Source organism: Malania oleifera, chromosome 12, assembly GCF_029873635.1.
Source record: "Malania oleifera isolate guangnan ecotype guangnan chromosome 12, ASM2987363v1, whole genome shotgun sequence".
Lineage (NCBI taxonomy): Eukaryota > Viridiplantae > Streptophyta > Magnoliopsida > Santalales > Ximeniaceae > Malania > Malania oleifera.
Genome location: NC_080428.1, coordinates 53232735 through 53255672, shown reverse-complemented (window position 1 = coordinate 53255672; position 22938 = coordinate 53232735). Strand labels below are relative to the sequence as shown.

The window sequence follows — 22938 nt, the reverse complement described above, 5'->3', positions numbered from 1 at the left end:
GGACTTTCACAGACACAATACACACAATACCATTCATAGCACATCGAAAAAAACGAACTCCTCATCCATCCTGCCAACGTTTTTACCCCATTTTATATAAATGACAATATAACGAACTCTTCATAATCCTGCCAACGTTATATTGCGATATACATGAAGGACATTAAATCACACAAACATATAAGTACTCACACCAAAACAATCACAATCGATTTTTTATGAAGAATTAATCTCGTGCCATACGAGTTAAGTATTAACTACACTTACTAAACTGAGATGGTCAACCCTAATAACTTTGATCCTTTACCAAAATACGTCTAATAACTCAAACACATAATTTTAACCAGTCAAATCATTCAGAAAATTCACTACAATAATCCAAAAATCACATATTTTAATTCAATTGGTTCAACTTTGAAATAACAATTATTATAAAATCCCTAGGCTCACAAATGCCAGTTTAATCAATTCATAATAATAATAATAATAATAATAATAATAATAATAATAATAATAATAATAATAATAATAATAATAATAATCCAAAATCCAGTTCTATATATCCAAATACCCAGAAAACATCTATATCGATTTCTATAATTACATATTTAATCGGTTGAATTTTAAAATATTCCTGACATAATTTGTTCCCCTTACCTTAGCCTTAGAGTGGTACCTAGGATTCCCAAATGAGGATTGCACTCCGGTTAACTTGTTAAGGATTGAAGTCGGGACCTCGTGGTAGTGTCCATTTTTTGATTCAGCTTACGGATAGAGAAAAAAAAAATAAAGAGAGAGAGTGGGAGAGCATGAGGAGAGAGAAAGAGAATTGAGAGAGATGGTGAGAGGCAGAGAAGGGCATAAGAGGGAGGGTAACTTACTAAGGAAGCTTTGCCTTGCTTTACTTTATAAATATCTTTACTATATTATATTAATATATATATACCAATAAGTTTGTACCATTATTTATTTTAGTTTATTTATTTATTTAATTCAATTTAATAATAATTAATTAATAACATTTTTTTTAGCCGGGTTACTACAGAGGGGGCACAATTTTTTAAGTGCTGGTTGGATGCAGACGACTGTATCGTTAGATGGATACGCGATGCGGGGTTCTATGGTATATATCAGATTGCCCATATCTAGTTGGATTAACATCTCGTGATAGCTTTAGTGGAGCGGTGGAGACTGGAGACGCACACGTTCCACCTACTGCACAGGGAGGCGACCATCACACTCCAGGACGTTGCGATTTTGTTTGGGCTGCCAATTGATAGGAGGCCTGTCATTGGTCATATTGCCGGACTAGTAGAGCGCCCTACAGATTGTCAAGGATGACTCACACTATGTACTATTTGCGAGCGTTTGTTAGGGGTTGTGCCACCTAACAGCGAGTTGGTTGATGCACGCATTCACATGCAGTTCTGTAACGCCCCGAACCCTTAAACCTGGGTCTGGTTCGTTATACCTGATAAAATCCCTGATAATCTATAATCCATAATATATATGCAGCGGAAAACATAACCATAGTCTCCACATAACATAATACCAGAGTTTACTAATTCTAACTACCAACCATAATAAATTAATCATCCATCAGTAATCAAATATATGCATGTCTCTAAAACATTATCCACTATTACCAGTATGTTTTACAACTATCCTTTCATAATTGAGTTAAAACATAAAGATATAAAACATAAAATATACATATCAGAATTAACATAAAAATATACCATTTTTCTTATATCTTCCAAAAATGTTATAAAATCTCGAGCTCTCAAAGCTCGATCCTGAGAAATCATGAAAAAAATGAATTCATATTCGGGTGAGACACATCTCAGTAAGGGAAGAAATAATATATTAAACTTAGGGTGTGGCCATCATGAGATTATACATATCATTTTATAATATTTGCAAATCATTAACATAATTTCTTGAAACCATTTTCTGATCCTAATCAAACACATACAAATGTTTAACCCACGAGATTACCCAAGGATAGGGGTGATTACCCACCCATACAAGTAGCTCCCCTCTGCTCTGATACTTAGGTAACCCTAAGGTCACAATTAAAACATACCAGAGCACTCACCTTACTCAGTAAGCCCTCAAGTGTTAAATTGATCTTATACTCACGCATTCAGCAATAGTTTACCGGCAAAGGCCCTAAGGATAGAGAATTCTACCCGCGCATACAAGTAGGTTACCTCAGCCCTAGTGCGTTATGCAGCTACTGCCATATCTGAAGCTACTAGTGCACTCGCCTTACTCAGCAAGCCCTTAGGCGAAAGGTACGCCTCGCTCAATCGTAACATGTTTTGCATACATACATACTTCTAATATCATAATACATCATTCTTTTCTGTCATTATACATTCATGCACATTCATTCCTGTTCATAACTTAACTTTACATTTCGTTTCACTTTAAGTGACTCTTTCCCATTTACATCATTTACCTTTGTCATTTCATTTCATTGTCATTTCATCGTCATTTCATTGCAAAACATTTCATTTCATTACTTCGTACTACAGCTGGTCTTTAGCCATCATCAGTTAGTCTACGTAGAAACGTGCTAAATCTGCTAACACATCTCCTTTTAGCTGTCATCAGTTAGTCTACACAGAAGTGTGCTAGATCTGCTAACATGACTCTCTTTCAGTTGTCTTACATTTACATGGTTGCATTTAACATACACAGGCAACATTGTCCATATCATATTTTATTCTCATTGTTTTACTTACTTAGCCTGCATCTCATACATTTAACATATAATTTGCACAGATTCTCATGTCACACAATTTAGCAATAAAATTCATACACTGCTTGTAAAATAAGCCAACCAACATTTAATATTTATATACTGAAAATACCTTTCATTTCTTAGTTAATTATCCTAAAAATATTTTTTCACTTTCATCAGTTTATTTTCGCACATACATATCTAATAAACAACCCTAAATTCGAAAGAAATATAATTTAAATAATTGGTATTTTACCCATACTGAAACATATACCCGTAAATATAACACAATTTATTTTTTTCTTTAAATTCATAAAAATTCTGATTTAATATATATTTTTCCCCTTATCTTATTTCTTGAACTATGCCAACAGGGACTTCGAAAAATACCTGCGGCGCTCACTTGGACCCTGAATCAAAAATTCCTAACTCCAATAAATTATTCATGAATAAAATATTATTTAAATATTTCCTAGGGCTATAATTTCTAAATAAATAAATATACCCTTAAATTTAACTAAATTGCAAAATTTCCCAAATCTCACTCTTACTTTGGAGTAGGGCCTAGAAAACCCCAATTAAAAAATTACCTGCGTCAAAATGACGACAACGATGATTAGGACCCCGTGGTGGTGTCTCATTGTCGTTTCAATAACATATTTAACCAGAAATTGAGAAATTGGGGAAAAATTACCTTTTCCCAAGAGCAGTACCTAAATCGTTCCCACGACAAATCTGCTGTAGTAGAAATGTCGGTGGCGGAGTTATGAATCCAACGACACCTTTCGTTTTCTAATTGGCGTTCGTTAGGCTGACGAAATCGAGGAGAGAAAGGAGGACAAAGGCGAGAGGCGGGGGCATGAGAGAAGCTGAGAGATTACAGAGAGGTGCAGAGAACCTCAATGTAGACAGGTAAGTTTCTTTAACCTTCTTCTTCTTTCTTTTTCTTTTTCTTTTTCGTTTTTTTTCTTTAACTTACTTTTAGATAACTTTTATATATATAAATATATATATTATACTTTAACTTTTATACATACATATATTAAACTTATATATGTATATATATATATATATATATATATATCTTTATTTCAATTTTTTTTTACTATTCTTTTATTTATTTAATTAATTTAATAATATTTAATTAATTCATTAATTAATTAATAATTACTCATTTTGTTTTCATACTATTTTTTTATTTGTTTATTTAATACATTAATTTAATAGTGTTTAACCACTTAATTAATTAATAATTTTAATTACTTTTTTTTTAAATTTTTTTTTTTTGGGTTATTACAGGTTCCTCGAGGGGGAGATGTTTCGTTAGCTCCCAGAAGATGTAGCTGCAGAGACTATAGCGTGCCACGCACGAGCCTACCTATTGCGCTTGATATGTGGAGTGTTGTTTTGTGACGTTTCAGGGAGTTGCGTGCATCTAATGTTCCTTCCACTCCTTGCGGACCTGGGAGAGATTCCCTTGTACATTTGGGGGTTCGCGACTTTGGCATGGCTTTATAAGGAGATGTGCTGCGCCGCTCACCTGCCGAAGACAATGATCGTTGGCCCACTCCACTTATTATAGGTTTGGGCTTGGAAGAGATTTCCATCCTTTGCTCCTACGCGCTGAGGCTTCCTACAGATTGAGAGGGGCGAGGACGGTCATCCGATTAACCGAATCCTACTCGCATACCGGTTAGTACCAACATCATTTATTATAGCATTCGTGTTATAAGTGCTACAAATACTAATTCATGGTACTTACTAGTTGTTACATTCGAAAATTTACGTTTTATTTTGTATAGATAGAGGGACGATATAAGGGCGCCTTTGGTTATGCAACACACATTGCCTTAGTATAGGTTCGAGTTGGATATGCATCGGGAGCATGAGGTATAGTCCGATTAAAATGTAGCACATCAGTCTTTTTCTACTAGATATGTATAGTTCGCTTACATTTTACTTATGTTTTAAGTGCAGTCCATATAGAAGCCCTACATGGTTGAGATTATAGCCAACTTACCTCTCGATTATACAGTCGGGAGTGACCTGTGGGTAGCCTAAGTGCTACTCATATGCTTTCATATTATCGAGTGGTATCTCTCTGACCGAGTTATGCGAAAATTTGGCTATTAACAGGGCATTCCCGACCGCTTCTTGACGTCAAGGGTAGATGTACTTGGGGAGGACCTCCATGGCATGGATGGATGTGGTCAAGGGGTCACAAACTAAGCGACTATGCACGAGATATTCGTGACTGCATAGGAGCATCGGTTGGACTATATTCTACCGGTGGAGGTGGGGGATGGTCCTATGCATCCAAATAACCCATACTTTACCTGGTATAGGTCCATCACACGACGCTTTGTTGACAGGACCGTTGCTGTATATATGAGTCTCGTAAGAAGACTTTAATCCACATATACTTTTATTATGTGTACGTTACGATCTACATGTGTTAACCAATTGTTTTCATATACTATAGGCTGACATACTACATGTGGTAGATTAGATCTCTCCAGATCCCGCAGGTTAGAGTTTAGTGAGTGCTAGATTGGACCTTGTCCACGAAGACGGTCGACGGGTCCCTAGACCTTGACCTGACGCGCCTGCACGAGGAGGTTGACTAGCTCCAGTACGAGGAGGTTGAGTAACTCCAGTAGGAGGACAACATGCTTCTTCCAGTCGTTCATTGAGTCCCACCTTCTCACCGCCGGTTGTGCAGGTGGAGTACGTGTTCAGCCCGTCAACACCGTATGCACTTTCACTAGGAGCTGATATTGCGGGATCGTCTAGTAGATAGGTTGACACCCCTTCTGACTCTACTGCCATCCCATCGATGTCATACTTATTATACGACATTTTCGATGCGGAGGAGGTCGATGCACCCGCCATATCACCTTATTCTCGTCTAGAGCTATCATATCAGTTATCTCCCCATCCACTTCGCATGGATGTTGATTACGTAGTACCTCTTGATAGAGATGATCCACAGACAATATGACAACGGGACATGACAATAGATGTAAATGACTAGTAAGGAGAGGGCAGACGCAGACGGCAATCACCCCAATCCCGGAGACGACCTCGCTGTGGCACTAAGTAGTATAACATTATGTTTATTTTATTTGTATAACACTGATAATTTTCATTTCATTTGTATAACATCGTTGTATTATTTATATATAAGTGTGAATGTTTATTCATTTTTCTCAAATTAAGTATTATTTAATATTTTATTATAAAATAATATTAAAATGGGGAAAAACCTCTGCTACTTTGATCAAGGGGACCAAGGGGATCTCTGCTGAGCGAACCCGATGAGAATTCCTCAATCTGGTACACAAATGTTTATCTGATGATTTCAATTCTGAGAAGGGTATCAAAATCAATGGCGAACACCCCTTCATCATCATTATCAACATCGCCGCCGCTTTATCATGACGGATCACAGAGACTTGCAGTCTTAGCTAGGCAGCTCCGTCTGTACAAGCCACCGCCGCAAACGCCGCCTTCAGATGACGACACAGACGACATTGAAGAACAACGCATCGAAGAAAGTGCGAGAAAGGTGTTATCCCAAGTGGGCTTTGCGGAATCTGCGACCTCAATTGTGCCCGAACGATTCAGACCGAAGAGAGCCGCCGTTCTTATATGTCTTTTTGAAGGGAATCATGGTGATCTTCGAGTCATCCTCACGAAACGGTCTTCGCAGCTCTCCACTCACTCGGGTAGGTGGCGTTTAGAAGGATCGCCCTTATGGATCCGGAGAAAATGTAAGGAAACTGAAGGAAAATAGAAGAAAATTTCCTTTTCTGGGCTTTGGGGAGTGTCTGGGTACTCGTTGTGATGGACTCCCTAATAAAATGGAAAATTTTAATTTCGTTTCTTTTCCTGCGCTTTCTGGCCATAAGAGATTAGAAAATGTGATGATGTTATAATAAGGAGGCGATTGTGTGGGGTGTGAGGATTTGGCTTTAAGTGTCAATTTCACCAATTGGGTTTGTTTTGCTGCAGGAGAAGTTTCATTGCCAGGAGGAAAAGCAGAAGAAGGAGACGCAGATGATAGCCAGACTGCAACGAGAGAGGCAAAGGAGGAGATTGGGTTGGATCCTTCGCTTGTTGATGTTGTCACTGTTCTTGAACCCTTCTTGTCTAAGGTAAAGCATTGAAATGAATATCTCTTTGATGCTTTTGTTTTGCTTGTTCAATGCATTTTTGCTGATCCCTCCTTGTTTGAGTTATTATTCTCGGGAAATTTCTTTATAAGTGCTAGATACATCTTTGTCAGGTTTGAGTCTTTTGTTATAGCTAAATGAGGTTGTGGGAGAGTAATCAGAAGTGCCTTTGTATTTAGAAACTCTAGTTTTTTGCTCTTTTTAAAGTGGCCGGCTGGGGAGGTGTGGCTTTAGACTAGTTTTGAAATTTGACATTGAATTGATGCATATATTGGCAGGTGTGCTTCATTTCTTTCTCAATGTTTCTTATTGTAATGCCACATTTGGTTTGGAGAATGGAATGGTATGAAAATTTGAATGTGGAATAGAATGAATGAAAATTTGAATGGGGAATGCTAAGAAATCAAGTGATAAATTCTATTTCCATTCCGTCCCTATCTATGAAATGTGCAGTTAAATCTTCCTCCTTTAATGCCCCAGAATGTGAGTGCGTCATATATTTAAAAGTTCATAACTTCATATTTTCTGCAATAAATAAATAAATAAATAAATAAAATTCTGTCGACTGTCTCTTTTGAAATATAAGCTTTTCGCTATAGGCTCACTCGAAATCTTCTAGAGGATTGTATACCTTGAAATGTAAGTCTTAAACCTGGGGCAACTTGAAGAGCGTAACCATAGAGTGTGATCTTGTAAATTTCCTTGAAATATTTCTGTATCTCTTATCATAAAGTTCTTCCACCAGAATAAGTAAAGCTAGTGGCCACTATAAAGTAGCATCTGTTTCTTGCCTAGGGTTTCTTTAATAGCTTTACTAATCTATCCATAGTTCATTGTAACATATTTTGTTTGGCTTAGAATAAATTCCATCAAGATTCTTGATAACCTTTTGCTTGAACTTTGAATTGAATGAGTTGTTCTATGCTTTAAAATATTAAGAGAGAAACTGTATTAGTGTTTGGGGCAAGTAAATAAGCCTTAGAGTTCCTTAAAATAAGTAAAAAATTATCACCTAGTTTGCATAGTTCTCGCACCATAATAGGGATTTGGGGTGGGAATGATGTCTCCAGTTGGTAGGCTCGCCAAAGTTTGAGTCCTTGACTACTAAAAATAATATTTATAACCTAACTAATCCCAAGTTTTGTAGAAAGTGGGGAAAGTCGGGTATTGATCCACAAGGACTCAAGTGCAGTTATCAACTGTTTCCAATTTAGTTTATTATAGCCTTGTGTAAAAGAAAGTGAAAAGGAGAGATTTTGGTGGGTGTTTCTAACAACCTACTGAAAGCATATAAAATCTATATTATCTCTACTCCCACAAAACAATCCTCAATTCATAAATCAAGCTTAGGATGTTGTGTGCATAAACTTAGTTCAGTCAGCTATCCGTATTAGGTTAAACGGTGAAAGGAACTGTTCGAAGGGATAGCGTAGTAACGGTGCACCGATTGTCCGGAGCACGATCGGGAACCGGAGTATACCCTATCTCAGCGACCACGCAAAACCTTTTTAGTATCCACTGCCTACTACGTATATCTGACTAAACCGGTAGTAGTGCTATCCTATCTCAAAGACTTTATAACAATCCAAGCAGTAAAGGAAAGCAATTAAATGCAGTAAAGGAAAGCAATTAAATCAAAGCATATAAATCAAAGCAAGTAAAGATGGTTTCGTATTACAAACTTAAGATTTTGTCACTAACAATCAAGATTACAATGGAGAACTAGAACAGGAATGTAAATTGAAAGCTATAAAGATGAAAGCAAGTAAAAAGATCAATCATTTTTATTCGAATTTTCTATTACTAACAACTGTCTGTACAATTGAATGATCATCTAATCGACGCAGAAAGCACAAGAGTTTCGCCAGTTGTCACAAGCCTTCGAATACGTCTTGCACAAACCATAACAGGTATTGAAATCTACACTACTCCTACTCTAGATGGCTCTCAATGACATCTTAAGTCTATCACTAACCTAAGAGAGGCCAAAGAGGAACCCACAGAACATGTTCGTATACTCATTAGGGTTTACACGGTTTGAATTTCGAAATAGGAAAGTTGTAGCAAATATGGCGTAGAAGATCGTTGCTATCAACCAAGTCGCACCCATGCTTTCCCTTGGTCGCACTTGGTTGGGACTCGCGGGAAATCAGGGATTTGAATCTTCAGCATCTTAGACTTCGTCGCACCATAGGGTCTTGCTGGTCGAGTTTATGGTCGAGACTTGCAGGATCTTGAACTTCAGGAAATCTCAGGAACTCGACATAGTTGCCCTTCAAGTTCTTTTGGTCGACCACTTTGTCGATACTCTCGGTATTTCTGGGCTTAGTAATTTTTAGTATCTCGACTTGGTTGCCCTTGAGGGTTACATGGTCGAACACTTGGTTGAACCTTGCAGCAATTCTTCTTCAGTTCTGAACCTTGGAGTCTGCAGCAGATGACTTGGTCGCCCTTGTGTTAGCTGGTCACTTACATGGTCGACTAAAGTCTTCTTCTCTTTTGATGTGTGTTGAGGCTCCAGGAGCTTGGCTGAACATTTGATTTGACTTTGTGTACTCCAATTTCTCCTTTGACTTCTCGTAATGCCTAACTCCTTAGTTTTAACCTGTTTTTTCTGAAGCACGAATAAATCTTGCATAACTTCGAACTATGTTAACAAATGGCTACGTACAAGATAAATGAGGATAAATAAAGGTAAATGAGGGCCTAAAATAATGCATTTTAGGGATTTATCATAACCCCCAACTTGCATTTTGCTAGTCCACAAGCAAAGTAAAAACTAAAAACTCTAAGAAAACTAAGAAAATCCTATCTACCTCCTATTTCGCAGGAAACACGGTTGCATTTACCTTATGCAACAAGGGTTTAAACCCCTAGGTTGGTCCTAGTGGACGAGTTGTAGTCTCGTGAGGGTTTCCAAGGCGATACCCACAAACACCAAATTCAGTAAACATGTAAATAAGATCAACATGCAACACAGTCATACCATTTTACATACAAGAATATAACTTAATTACATCTAGGCCTTTTCATACATTACTCCATTATACACACTCTCCGCAACAATTTACTCATGTAAGTCTCAACAGTACATAACCATCAAGAAAAATACACTCATAGGGAATCAACCAGCAGTTGCAATTCAGAGTTAATTATTATCATGTAATATCAAGTATGGATAGGCCACAACACAAGGCATGTGTAAAGTGCATGATTTGTCACACCTAAAATACCCTTGGACACCTATAGAATGGTTGTCTTGACTCGACCTCACTGGCATACCCTTAAAACACTCAAGAAAATAAGTTTACTCTCATATGTGAGGAAGAATGTCATGATCAAACATCCCACATATATTGAAGAACTAACGCTAAGCATGGAGTGAACTAGTCTCATACGAATAAGATCCAACCTATTAATGAGGTGTCGGGTCTTTCACCCTAGCGCCTTCTCACCCACTTGCCACATCCAATCAAGACCACCCTAGGTTGACCTATTCATGGACTAGGCGTGAATACAACTAATGCATCGGACAATTGAAGAATCTTCAAATGTGTAAAATCATACGTGTTGTGTCCCTAGTTTGACCTTTTTATATTTGGAGCAGGTATTCTACATATTGTTTCATTTCTTTTTCTCTTCTACTCATTCTTTTATGCATTTTTCTTTTCATGGTCAGTTAGGACAGTTTTCAAAACTTTTTATGTCTTCATACCTCCAATGGGAATTTAAGCTCGAAAAGGAGTCCATGAAATAAGTTTATCTCTAGGGGTGACTCAATTTTCACGTCTTGAGTAGGCTACAAGATTTAGGTTTCTATCTCCCCACTAGACATCACCTCTAGACTAGCAAGTGCAAGAAAAGAGACTAGTATACAAGGAGAATCCAGAAAAAGGGAAGTTGAGTTCCATAAACTCAGAGTTTGACGTCAACAACTCAAGAAATAAACGACAGGCTCAATAGTACCTCACAAGGTGTCATAGTCGCCACAGTTATTCTTTCGGTGCTCTCAAGGAACCCTAAGTATTACAAACCACATGTGAGTACGTTTTTAGCCTTATGAAGTACCATGTGAATACAAGAGTTTACATAACCATATTAACACAAATGAATCACCAGGCAACCCACATAGAGTGTCATAACAGTACATAGGCTATGTTATGTGAAACTACACACAAATAACTCACTACTTCGTTAGTGAGCATAACAAGGTCATATGATTGGTACGCCTATGTATGTAACATATGGGTAGTATAAATGTATGTAAATAGTATAAACAGTGTTAACATGTCATAACAGATAATGTTTACTAAAAAAATTTAAAATTGTCATTTTTGTGCTTAAAATGTGCCATGTGGTGTTTTTCTACCCCCACCCCCAACTTAAAACTTCAGTGTCTTCACTGAAGTGTGGAAAGAAAAAATTGGGAATGCATGGGAGAGGAAACACTACATGGTGCAATTAAATCAATTAGTGTACTTACATAAGAGATAACCACACAATCTAGAAATAGAACGCATGCAATAATACACTAAAGCACAAAAGACAAGGCAAAAGCACCATATGATATTCCATTAATATCCAAAGGCAGTATAATGTATATCGAGCATTACAAGCATTGGTATGTCCAAAAAAAACATGGTGTTACAGAATAAAAAAAGAAAAGAAAAGAAAGAAAAACAGTGTGCATGAGCACAGTACATATGCAAACGAGAGTGCAACAAAGGATCCTAACACTAGCCTTAATTGCACCCCCAACTAACCTATGACTTACTCTAAGGACCCTAAACTCTACCTACTCTACAATATACAACCTATGGACTCAAAGAAGAAATATAATTGGGTTGCCTCCCAAAAGCGCTAAGTTTACCTTTCTCATCTAGACGCCATGAAAGCTTGTGTCGAATTTAACTGGGATCAATCATAAGAACCTTCTCCACTAATCCCTCACTAGCCCACTTCACACATGTCCAAGGCCTTCTCTCTAGACTAGAGGCCGAGTCACAAACAGCAGAAATGTTCTCATACATGTCCTCTAGGCCTCAGATGGAAGGACTATTAACCTGAAGCTTGATTGTGTTTGCGAAAGGACAGTCGACCTTAACTTGGTTAAATGTGTCCATCATGGACTCAACATTAGCTTTCTTCTTAGACTTGGGGTTCGAGTGAAGAATTGTGTGATATGGCATTGCAGGGATATGGTGGGCAATGCTCCATCATTGGAGAAGGTGGGCATCACGGGATTACTCATTGTATTGGAGAAAAAAAAAGTTGCATGGTTCAACACTGTGCTCTATCTCCATCTCCTCCTTACCCATACCTACGTCCAATTTTTTCTCGACCTTTTTGTTTACCTCCCAACCACTTCGAAGGGTGATCACGACTTGAGTTTGCTCATGATATGTCGAGTGGCTGGAAACCGGATCACTCTCTACCCTTTGTTGTCCTTTTGGGTCGACGAGGGACCGACTCTACAACTTCTCCTTTTCCCGCCTACTCAAGGGTATAGCTAGTTGGCCCATGGTGGCCTCAAGCTTCGCTATGGACTGCGAGTGGGAATAGAGCTATTGTTGATTAATCTGACAATCAACCTCGATGCCCTTAAGGGCCTTCAGTATTGTCTCCTGGAAGGAATCATATCGGGGATGAGGAGGAGATGGATGTTGATATGACGAAGGTCTAGGGGCAGATACGGGAGGATTTTGGGCATTTTGGTACGAGCGAGAAGGTGGAGCAGCAGGTGATATATGAGGTCTTTGTGCTTGAAAACTTGGAGCTCGTGGCCCCTAGGAGAAGTTAGGATGCTGATTCCACCTTGAATTGTACGTATTTGAATATTGGTCATTAGATGGCCTATCGTATCGATTATGGGTAGCCTTAACTTCTTCCTGCACAAACTCAGGCTGGGAAGGCTCATGGGGGCAATTGTAGCAAGTGTGTGAAGGATCAGAACAGATGGCGCACACCTTTGCACACGCTGCTGGCTGTGGTCGCTGTCCTAAGGACAAGAACCAGTCTAACTTTTAAACTATTGTGTGCAGTGTGGGCGCTAGGTCACGGTTTGTGGTTAGCTCATAGACTCCCTTAGATCTGGAAGTGGAAGGCTAGGATGGTCTACGAGTAGCAACTACATGTTGTTGAGAATTTTCGGTGAGGTTCTCGAAGAGAACCTATGCCTTATTCTCTGTTTGGTGAGGAAAATACCTCCACGAGAAGCATCTACCATTGACCTATCTCGTTCATCCAATCTTTCATAGAAGGTCTGAAACAATTGCCACCTAGGGACCTGATGGTGTGGACATTTACGTAATAGGTCCCTAAAATGCTCCCAAGTCTCGAAAAAAAGTTCCTCATCCAACTATGAGAAACTAGTGATTGCCCTTTGTAGTTTGTTAGTCTTCTCAATGGGGAAATACTTTTTCAAGAACTCGTGCTGCATGGTTGCCCAGTTGGTCACCGAGTTCGGCTCTAAGGACGTCAGCCAATATTTGGCCTTATCCTTCAAAGAGAATGGGAAAAGCCTTAAGCGGAGGGCATCATCATCAAAATCATGGATGCGGATGGTGGAACAAATCTTGAGAAATTCATTCAGATGCTTATAAGGATTTTCATTTGAATTCCCAAACAAATTAAGAAGCATCGAGATGATAGAAGTCTTTATCTTGAATTGCGCCGCTTGGACATCTGGGAACCGGATGTAAGACGGCGAGGTATATGTATTGGGTACACAGTAGTCCCAAAGAGGCCTAAGACGTTGCTCGTCCACCACAGGTTGGTGGGGAGCTTGGGGTTCTGGGATTTGAACGACATGAATCGGGTTGTGTTCAGCCGTTACTTTTGGTTTGGACAACTTAGCACATTGAGGATTAGAGGTGGGTTTCCTAAGGGACCTACAGGATCTCTCAATCTCGAGGTCCATAGGCACCAACTCTGGATCCAAAGGGCGCAAACCCAGCATACACACTTATAGCATATAGAATCAAGACTTCAATATATAAAACAAAAACAAAAAAATAAAGGAAAAACAAAGAAAAATAAAGCAATAATACGCTAAACTAGAAATTGGCTAATAACCGTGACCTAGTCCCCGACAATGGTGCCAAAATTTGGTAGGCTTGCCAAGGTTTGGGTCCTTAACTACCAAAAATAATATTTATAACCTAACTAATCCCAAGTCCTGTAGAAAGTGGGGAAAGTCGAGAAAGTTGGGTATCGATCCACAGGTACTCAAGTGCAGTTATCAACTGTTTCCAATCTAGTTTATTATAGTCTTGTGTGAAAGAAAGTGAAAAGGAGAGATTTTGGTGGGTGTTTCTAACAACCTACTGAAAGCATATAAAATTTATATTATCTTTACTCCTACAAAGCAATCCTTAGTTCATAAATCAGACTTAGGATGTTGGGTGCGTAAACTCCGTTTGGTCAGCTATCCGTATTAGGTTAAACGGTGAAAGGAACCGTTCAAAGGCATAGGGTAGTAAGGGTGCACCAATCGTCCAGAGCACGATCGGGAACCGGAGTATACGTTATCTCATCGACCACGCAAAACCTTTTTAGTATCCGCTGCCTACTACGTGTATTTGACTAAACCGGTAGTAGTGCTATCCTATCTCTAAGACTTCATAACAATCCAAGTAGTAAAGGAAAGCAGTTAATTCGAAGCATATAAATCAAAGCAAGTTAAAATGGCTTTGTATTGCAAACTTAAGAGTCGGTCACTAACAATCAAGATTACGATAGAGAACTAGAACAGGAATGTAAATTGAAAGCAGTAAATATGAAAGCAAGTAAAAAGATCAATCCTTTGTATTCGAATCATCTGTCACTAACGACTGTCCGTACAATTGAATGATCATCTAATCTACGAGGAAAGCACAAGAGTTCCGCCGGTTGCGAATACGTCTTGCACAAACCATAACAGGTATTGAAATATACACTACTCCTACTCTAGATGGCTCTTAATGACATCTTAAGTTTGTCACTAACCTAAGAGAGGCCAAAGAGGAGCCTAGAGAACATGTTTGTAGCTATTATTTATACCCATTAGGGTTTACAAGGTTTGAATTTCAAAATAGGAAAGTTTCCAGCAAATCTCGTGCAGAAGATCATCACTGTCGACCAAGTCGCACCCATGCTTTCCCCTGGTCGCACTTGGTCGAGACTTGCGGGAAATAAGGGATTTGAATCTTCAGCATCTTCGATTTTGTTGCACCATAGGGTCTTGCTGGTCGAGTTTATGGTCGAGACTTGCAGGATCTCGAATTTTAGGAAATTTCAGGAACTTGACATAGTCGCCCTTCAAGTTCTCTTGGTCGACCACTTCGTTGATACTCTCGATATTTCTGCGCTTAGTAATTTTTAGTATCTTGACTTGGTCGCCCTTGAGGGTCACATGGTCGAACACTTGGTCGAACCTTGCAGCAATTCTTCTTCAGTTCTGAACCTTGGAGTTTGCAGCAGATGACTTGGTCGCCCCTGTGTTAGCTGGTCGCTTACATGGTCGAACAGAGTCTTCTTCTCTTTTGATGTGTGTTGAGGCTTCAGGAGCTTGGCTGAACATCTGATTTGACTTTGTGTACTCCAATTTCTCCTTTGGCTTCTCGTAATGCCTAACTCCTTGGTTTTACCCTGTATTTCCTTAAACATGAATAAACCTTGCATAACTCCAAACTATGTTAACAAAAAGTTATATACAAGATAAATGAGGATAAACAAAGGTAAATAAGAGCCTAAAATAATGCATTTTAGGGACTCGTCACTAGTCCCACGTGAACGTTCTGGATAGAATTCCTATAGGAGGGGAGCAAAAGAAGAGAGTCTGTAAATGTTAGAGGCGCATGGTGCAGCTGGTGCAAAAGATACCTAGGGCCTAGGCTCAATGTAACGTCACAGGGCTCAAGGCTTAGGTACACGGCTCACCATGTTATAAAAATTATGTATAACAATAACAACAACAAAACCAAGCCTTAGTCCCACTAAGTGGGGTCGGCTATATGAATCCTTTTTCGCCAATTTATGCGATCATGGACCATTTCTTTTGATAGATTCAAGGATATTAAATCCTTACTTACTATCTCCACCCAAGTTATTTTAGGTCTACCTGTACCCCTTCTACTGCCCCCCACAGTAACTAAGTCACTCTTCCTCACAGGTGCACTATAAGGCCTACGTTGCAAGTGTCCATACCATCTGAGTCATCCCTCCCTTATCTTATCTTCTATAGGAGTTATACCGAACTTATCACGAATATGTTCATTCCTTAATTTATCTTTCAATGTTATTATAAAAATTATGTATAAAAGCTCTATATAATGGATTTTCAATTTCTAAACAAATCGGCAATAATATTTTAGTGCAAAAATACTTAGGGATTCGGCAAACGTGAGTGCAGAGAAGCGCAACAACCAACCAGAATTGAACATAGGAACATGAGATTGCAAGGGAAATACCAAGCATCAAGCATAGTTCAATATTAACAATTGTGATGAAAAATAAATAAATAAAGCTAAGCTCAAGTGCTTTGTAATTGTAAATTTTCTTTTTTAGCTTCTTTTCGATAAAATAATAATATAGCTTAAAATTCAAGCTCCAAGCCTTTAAAAATATGGAGGAGACAAGGGGGAAAATGGGTAAAACACAAAGAAATTGAGAGAAAATCTGAGTCGTAGAAGTGAAGAAGAGAGAGGAAAAGAAAAAAAAAAAAAGAGGAAAAAAGAATAGGGAAGGAAGAACCTGATTATCAATAGGGGGAGGAAGACAATGATCTTATCATGAAAAACAGAAGAGAAAGAAGAAGACACACAAAGAGGAGGAATAGGGAGAAAATGAGTATGGTTGTTATTAGTGGGAGGGGAAGATAACAAAATGTGGTTATGAATAGAGAAGAGGAACTGATAGGCTTGCAAGGAGAGTTGGAGGGAATCAATCATTTGTGTACTTTTGGACTTGAGAATGAAAAAAAAGTGATATAAAATGATGCTTTTTATTATTTTGGAGGGAATTAATCAATGATGCTTTTCATTTGCAAAAGAATGCAAATGAAATTATATGGCCATATAAGGATGGGTTAGATGTTAACCTCATGAGGCACCTTTTTCGGGCAAATTAAACTATGAAGCCCAGCCAAAGTGGACAATACCTCATTGAAGTTGGACCAAGATCATTATGCCTAGTGTCTAGGTGTAAGGAAATGCTAGTTTAGAAATATTTGCTACTACATGGCATTATTCGGCATGAGCCTGATGTTACCATCCTTTTACAAGTTACAATAATGAATTTGTACGAGGGACTAGTTTCTTGAGCCAAAAGTTGAAAGGCAGAAACTTGGTGGGGGAGGGTTTATTAGTAATAGCAATTACTATGTCTTTCTAGAGTGAGAATGACGAGCATAGATAGAGAGCCTTGTTTCATCATATTGTTTGTTTCTAAGAACGAGGATTTGTCTAGGTAAATTTGGTGCAAAATCATCTTCCTGGTGGGGAAATGGCCATGGCAGTTTCCTCTGAAAACTAACTCCCGTTTGCACAAGGTCATTCATAGTAAAAAGGGGCTCATAGAATGGGTGGGATGCTATGGCATAAGGACTGTTGTGTATGATGACACTTATTAATTTCTTTCTCTGATTTTGCATTCCTTTTTTCCCAATGTGCATTACAAAATTGGGAATGGGGAGAGAGATTGTTCTAGGAGGATCATTGGCTTGATGATGCTCCTTTATTTGGAGCTTCTTTCCTTTGTTTGTCCACTCTTCATTATGGTTTGATACTTTGATTCATGGTTTTAAATAAAGGCCGCTGCCGTTATGTAACGCCGTCACATAACGTTTTTTTGGGTTACCAATATCGTTACACTATGAAATCAGTGGGAAGAAAAATCACAGCTGTAGGGACCGTTACGGACCGCAACCGTTTCATAAAGGCTGCTACTACCGTTATGTAACCTCTATAGGACTGTTACATAAAAATTTTTAATTTATTTTATACTTTTTCTTCTCTCATTTCCCTCTCTTTCATAAATCATTCTCAATATATCATGCGGTGAGAGGGGGAAAAGATTACAATGAGGATGACAATGATACAAAATTTACTATTTCTTTAAATACTCACAAGAGATGCATTAATTAACAATTTGAAAATACTAACTTGTTAGGTAAATATTTTATTTTGATAATATTAGTAATGTGACATTTATGTTCTATATTTTTCAACTTCAACCTTCTTTCTTTTCTGGCTATTTTATATTCATAATATTTGTATGTCTTATGTGTCTAATAGATTAATGGAGTGTATAATGTATTTTGTTTTATTAATTAATATAGTACACATGAGAATTTATCACATATAAGAACAATGAGAAGTATAAATACGCGCACACACGTAATTTTTCTATCAGTGGTGGTTTAAAACAAATGTAAACTTGTTGCCCTTACCAAATAACTTAGTTACTCGAACTAAAGGATCCAAAATACACTAAAACTCTTTCTAAGAAGGGCTAAAAGCTTAAAACATGCAAGTACGCTAATATACACAAGGTTGTGCATGCTTCAATAAAATTCACGGTTGTTAAACCCGGTTCCCATTATGTAACATCCGCTACTCGCGCTACCCGTTACACCTATTACCGTTACATTATGCTACCCGATACCGCGATTTAAAACAATGCTTTGATTCCTATGTTCTTGGTTACAAAGGGGAGCATGGAGTTGTGGAAATCATATTTTAGTAGTAATTTGAATGAGAGGGAGATGGATGATTTGATCCTTTTGCTGAATGTTTTGGGTTCTTTCTAGTGTTCTTTGGTGAGGGATAGGATTTGGGCTCTGGATGTCTGGATATTTCCTTGCAAATATATATATTTTTTTCATTCATTAGACTCATACTCATAGTAGGGGAGCTTAGGCCTGATGGTAAGGTTGTCGTCGTGTGACCTAGAAGTCACGGGTTCGAGGTGTGGAAACAGCCTATTGCAAAAATGTAAAGTAAGGCTGCGTACTATAGACCCATTGTGGCCTGCCCCTTTCCTGAACCCCGCATACGCAGGAGCTTTGTGCACCAGACTGCCCTTTTTTTAGACTCAAACTCATAATGCTATTCGTGTCCTCTGCATTTTTTATTTGGAAAACTGAGATTCCTATGAAGGGTTTTTACTTGGACTGGAATTCTTAATAGGATCAATTTAGTGAAGAAGACCAAATAAAATAGTGCCTTATGAGTCCTAACGTTTGTGCTCTATATTATTAGGTGGGGAGGCTTGGCAGAGTGGGGAGACTGGTTTTGCATTGCCCTTTCTCTTGGAGTATTTGGTGTTCTAGAGAGCAATGGGTTTGTCCTTGGTTTGATTTGTGCCCTCAAGTTTAGAAGGTTTGGAAAGAGTAGGGGAAGAAAGATTGTTGAGAATTCCTATTGTAAGTTTGTCCCATATTGGAAAAATTGAGTGGAGGATGGGTGCTTATATACATGGTTGGGCCCAAGATTCAATAAGCTTAAATTTTTCAGTCAATTTGGTGGTCATCCATGTATATCAAGTTCATGTGAGTACACCTCTAGTTCTAATAGGTGGCATTAGAGTCGATGAACTTTGAGCGAGCGACATTGTAAAGTTGAGGTATAAAGCTAATTCTCTTGACGTGCTAATAGCTGGAGGACCAAGTCTGTGACGGAGAACACTAAGGATCATCTAGGCCTGGTAGATTAATCTTAATATAGAATCAGTACATGGAAAGTAGGATTGATTTGAACATATGTGGAATGAAATCTGAAGCACGTAAGGCACAAAAGTAAGACTCACTTGAGCAACTGTTGGAGAATTGGGCTTGCTCTTATGAGGGAAAGGGTTCCGCTCAAGGGGAGATGGTTTGAAGTGGGCTCAAGTTTGTTCATTTATGTGTTCTTGCTAAAGTAAACTTGTGGAAGAGGAGAGGTGATGAGTGGAATTGCATGGTTTTGTATCCTTTCCCATGGTTGAGTAATGACTCCTAGTTAGTTACATGACACTAAGTGACCAAGAATGACTCTCGTTAAAGGAGAAGTGGTTGGAACTCACAAGTGGGAGAGATTGTTGAGAATTTCACTTGTTAGTTTCTCCCACATTGGAAAGATAGAATGGTGGATGGTGGTTATATACATGATTGAGCCCAAGACTCAATAAGCTTAAGCTTTTGGGTCAAGTTGGTGCTCATCCATGTATATCAAACTCGTGTGAAGACACCCTTGTTTCTAACAAAGATCTTTTGGAGATTTGCTGTTTTTATGGTTTTTTGGTGCATCTAGTTGGAGTGTAGTGCTTATATTTTCTAGGGTTGCCTTACTACCATGGTTTTAAATCATGGTAACGGTTAGCGTAATGTAACGGTAATGGGTGTAACGGGAAGCGGGAGTAGCGGATGTTACATAACAACGCACAACCTTGTGCATATTAGCGTACTTGCATGTTTTAAGCTTCTAGCCCTTATTAGCAAGAGTTTTAGTGTATTTTGGATCCTTTAGTTCGTGTAATTAAGTTATTTGGTGAGGGAAACAAGTTTACATTTGTTTTAAACCACCATTGATAGAAAAATTACGTGTGTATGCATATTTATACTTCTCATTGTTGTGATAAAGTCTTATGTGTGCTAAATTAATTAATAAAACAAAATACATTATGCACTCCATTAATCTATTAGACACATAAGATATACAAATATAAAATGGCTAGGAAAGAAAGAAGGTTGAAGTTGAAAAATATAGAACATAAATATCCTATTATTATATTATCAAAATAAAATATTTTCATAACAAGTTAGTATTTTCAAATTGTTAATTAATGCATCTATTGTTAGTATTTAAAGAAATAGTAAATTTTGTATCATTGTCATCCTCATTTTAATCTTTTCCCCTCTTGCCACTAGGTATATTGAGAATGATATTTGAAAGAAAGGGAAAAAGTGAGAAGAAAAAGGAAAAAATAAAATAATTTTTTGGTTTAACAGTCTTGTAGCGGTTACGTAATGGCCGTAGCCGCCTTTACATAACGATCGTAGCGGCCTTTACGTAACAGTTGCGGTCTATAACGGCCGCTATGGTTGTGATTTTTCTTTGCACCGATTTCGCGGTGTGTAACAGTATCGGTAACCCAAAAAACCGTTACATCATGGTCGTGGCCTTTATTTAAAACCATGCTTACTCCTGCCTTGATTTGGTGTAGAGTGGTCTTCCTTGTGTCATTTTGGCACCCTTTATACGGCTTTCTTCAATTGATATGCTGAGGGATCGGAGATCTTTGCTTTATCAGTTTTTTAGTGTTTTGTTCTCCCTTTTTTTTATAATTACTTTTTATTTTTGCATTCTCACTTGGAGGATACCTTATCGCCTGTCTCTTTTTCCTTTTTTATTTTCATATATCATCATAAAATTATTTTTGTTAAAAAGTTTTTTTTTATGACTGATCATGTGGCTTACCCTAGCTAGGTTGGCAAGGGACCCCCTACCAGGTGTCTAGTTCTTTGTTTATTTGGATTGTATGCTTGCTCTGTACACCTTTATGTGTGGTCAAAACAGTTTAGATTTCTTTTGAATTCCTGAATCAACTATAGTTTCTGAGGGTTGGGTTCTTGTGTAAAGAACATCAGCTAATTGCTATTATAAACCTGTTTATGAGCTGCAAGAGGGATGAATGTTGTAGGTTTGTTGATGTTATTGCCCAGGAAAATGTTTTAAAGAGGACTTGTTTTCCTTTTGTTTTCCACCTTTACTCTTCCCCTTCCGAGGTTTTGATGTGGTTCATCTCTGTTCAATATAGTCAGTTGACGCTTCCACATTCCTGCAAATTCAGTTGACTTCTGTTGCAGGTCAGAACTCTACCTGTAACTAGAACTGTGAAATTATAACTCGTCTTCTGCAAAATTAATGGTGATTTTATATTAGATGCTTTTCATGTTAAATCCCAGTCAACGACCATAATAACATACAGAAGGTGCATATTGCTATTCATGATGCTGTTATATGTTTCTAATTAACATATTATATCCTCTCTGATGCAGCATCTCCTGAGAGTAGTACCCGTTATTGGCATACTTTCTAATAAAAATGAATTTAAGCCCACTCCAAACACCTCTGAAGTGGAAGTGGTATTTGATGCTCCATTGGAAATGTTTCTCAAGGTTGTCCTCTTTAGTTCCATTTCTCTGATAAATGTATTTTTTTTTTTCTAGTTGGAGGTTTTTCTTTCAGAAAAAATTAATTTAGAATGTTTGATTCAGGATGAGAATCGGAAAGAAGAAGAGAGAGAGTGGATGGGAATGAAGTACCTGATTCATATCTTTGATTATGAAGTTGACAATAAGAAGTTTGTGATATGGGGTCTCACTGCTGGAATCCTGATTAGGGCTGCATCGATTGTGTTCCAGCGGCCACCAGCATTTCTGGAGCAGAAGCCTAAGTACAGGGTTCCTAGATATGTGAAGAAAGATACAGAAATGCCTTGAAGGTTTAAAAGGAAAAATTGTTTGCTCTTTATCCTATAATTATCCATGGCAATGAAACCAATGACAACCTTCTCTTTGTCATAAACTAGTATAATTTGTTCAGTGTTGTTAAAATGTGGGTGAGGAACTGAAACCAGTGCATAAAATAAAAATGGTACCATTTTACAGACACTTTTCAGTTAATTTTAGACTAGAAGCATCTAACATCAGCCATGGAGAATCTTTTGGTGGGAGTTTTTGCAAATATAAGTGTGTTGCCATCTTTGATGATAAATTGTTCCTTTCAATGGTTCTTTCCAGAATTTGGCGGGTGTTGAGCATAAAAGGTAAAGAAAAACAGAGGTATACGTATAACTGAGATCTAGTGGAGGTGGTGATCATTATTTAGATCTTTTTTAAGTTTTTCACATTGTTGGCATGGACAGATCAATGTGTAAAAGATGACTGGGAGATTTGATGAATTATTGATGTTGATTCTGGCATAAAAGGGTTCCTGTCTATGTAATTTGTTGTAGCCTTGATGCTTTGTCATCAGGACTTGCATCTTCCAACGA

At 38.0% G+C, this 22938-nt stretch overlaps 1 protein-coding gene across 1 annotated transcript; it reads left to right on the top strand.

Annotated features, from left to right (window-relative positions):
• Positions 1-5956: 5956 nt before the first annotated feature.
• On the top strand, positions 5957-22555 carry LOC131144969 (nudix hydrolase 15, mitochondrial-like). Its single transcript, XM_058093966.1, has 4 exons — positions 5957-6477; positions 6764-6906; positions 21941-22060; positions 22160-22555. Exons 1-4 carry the CDS (start codon positions 6105-6107, stop codon positions 22382-22384), a joined length of 861 nt encoding a protein of 286 aa, XP_057949949.1. The 5' UTR covers positions 5957-6104; the 3' UTR covers positions 22385-22555.
• The last annotated feature ends 383 nt before the right edge of the window (positions 22556-22938 follow it).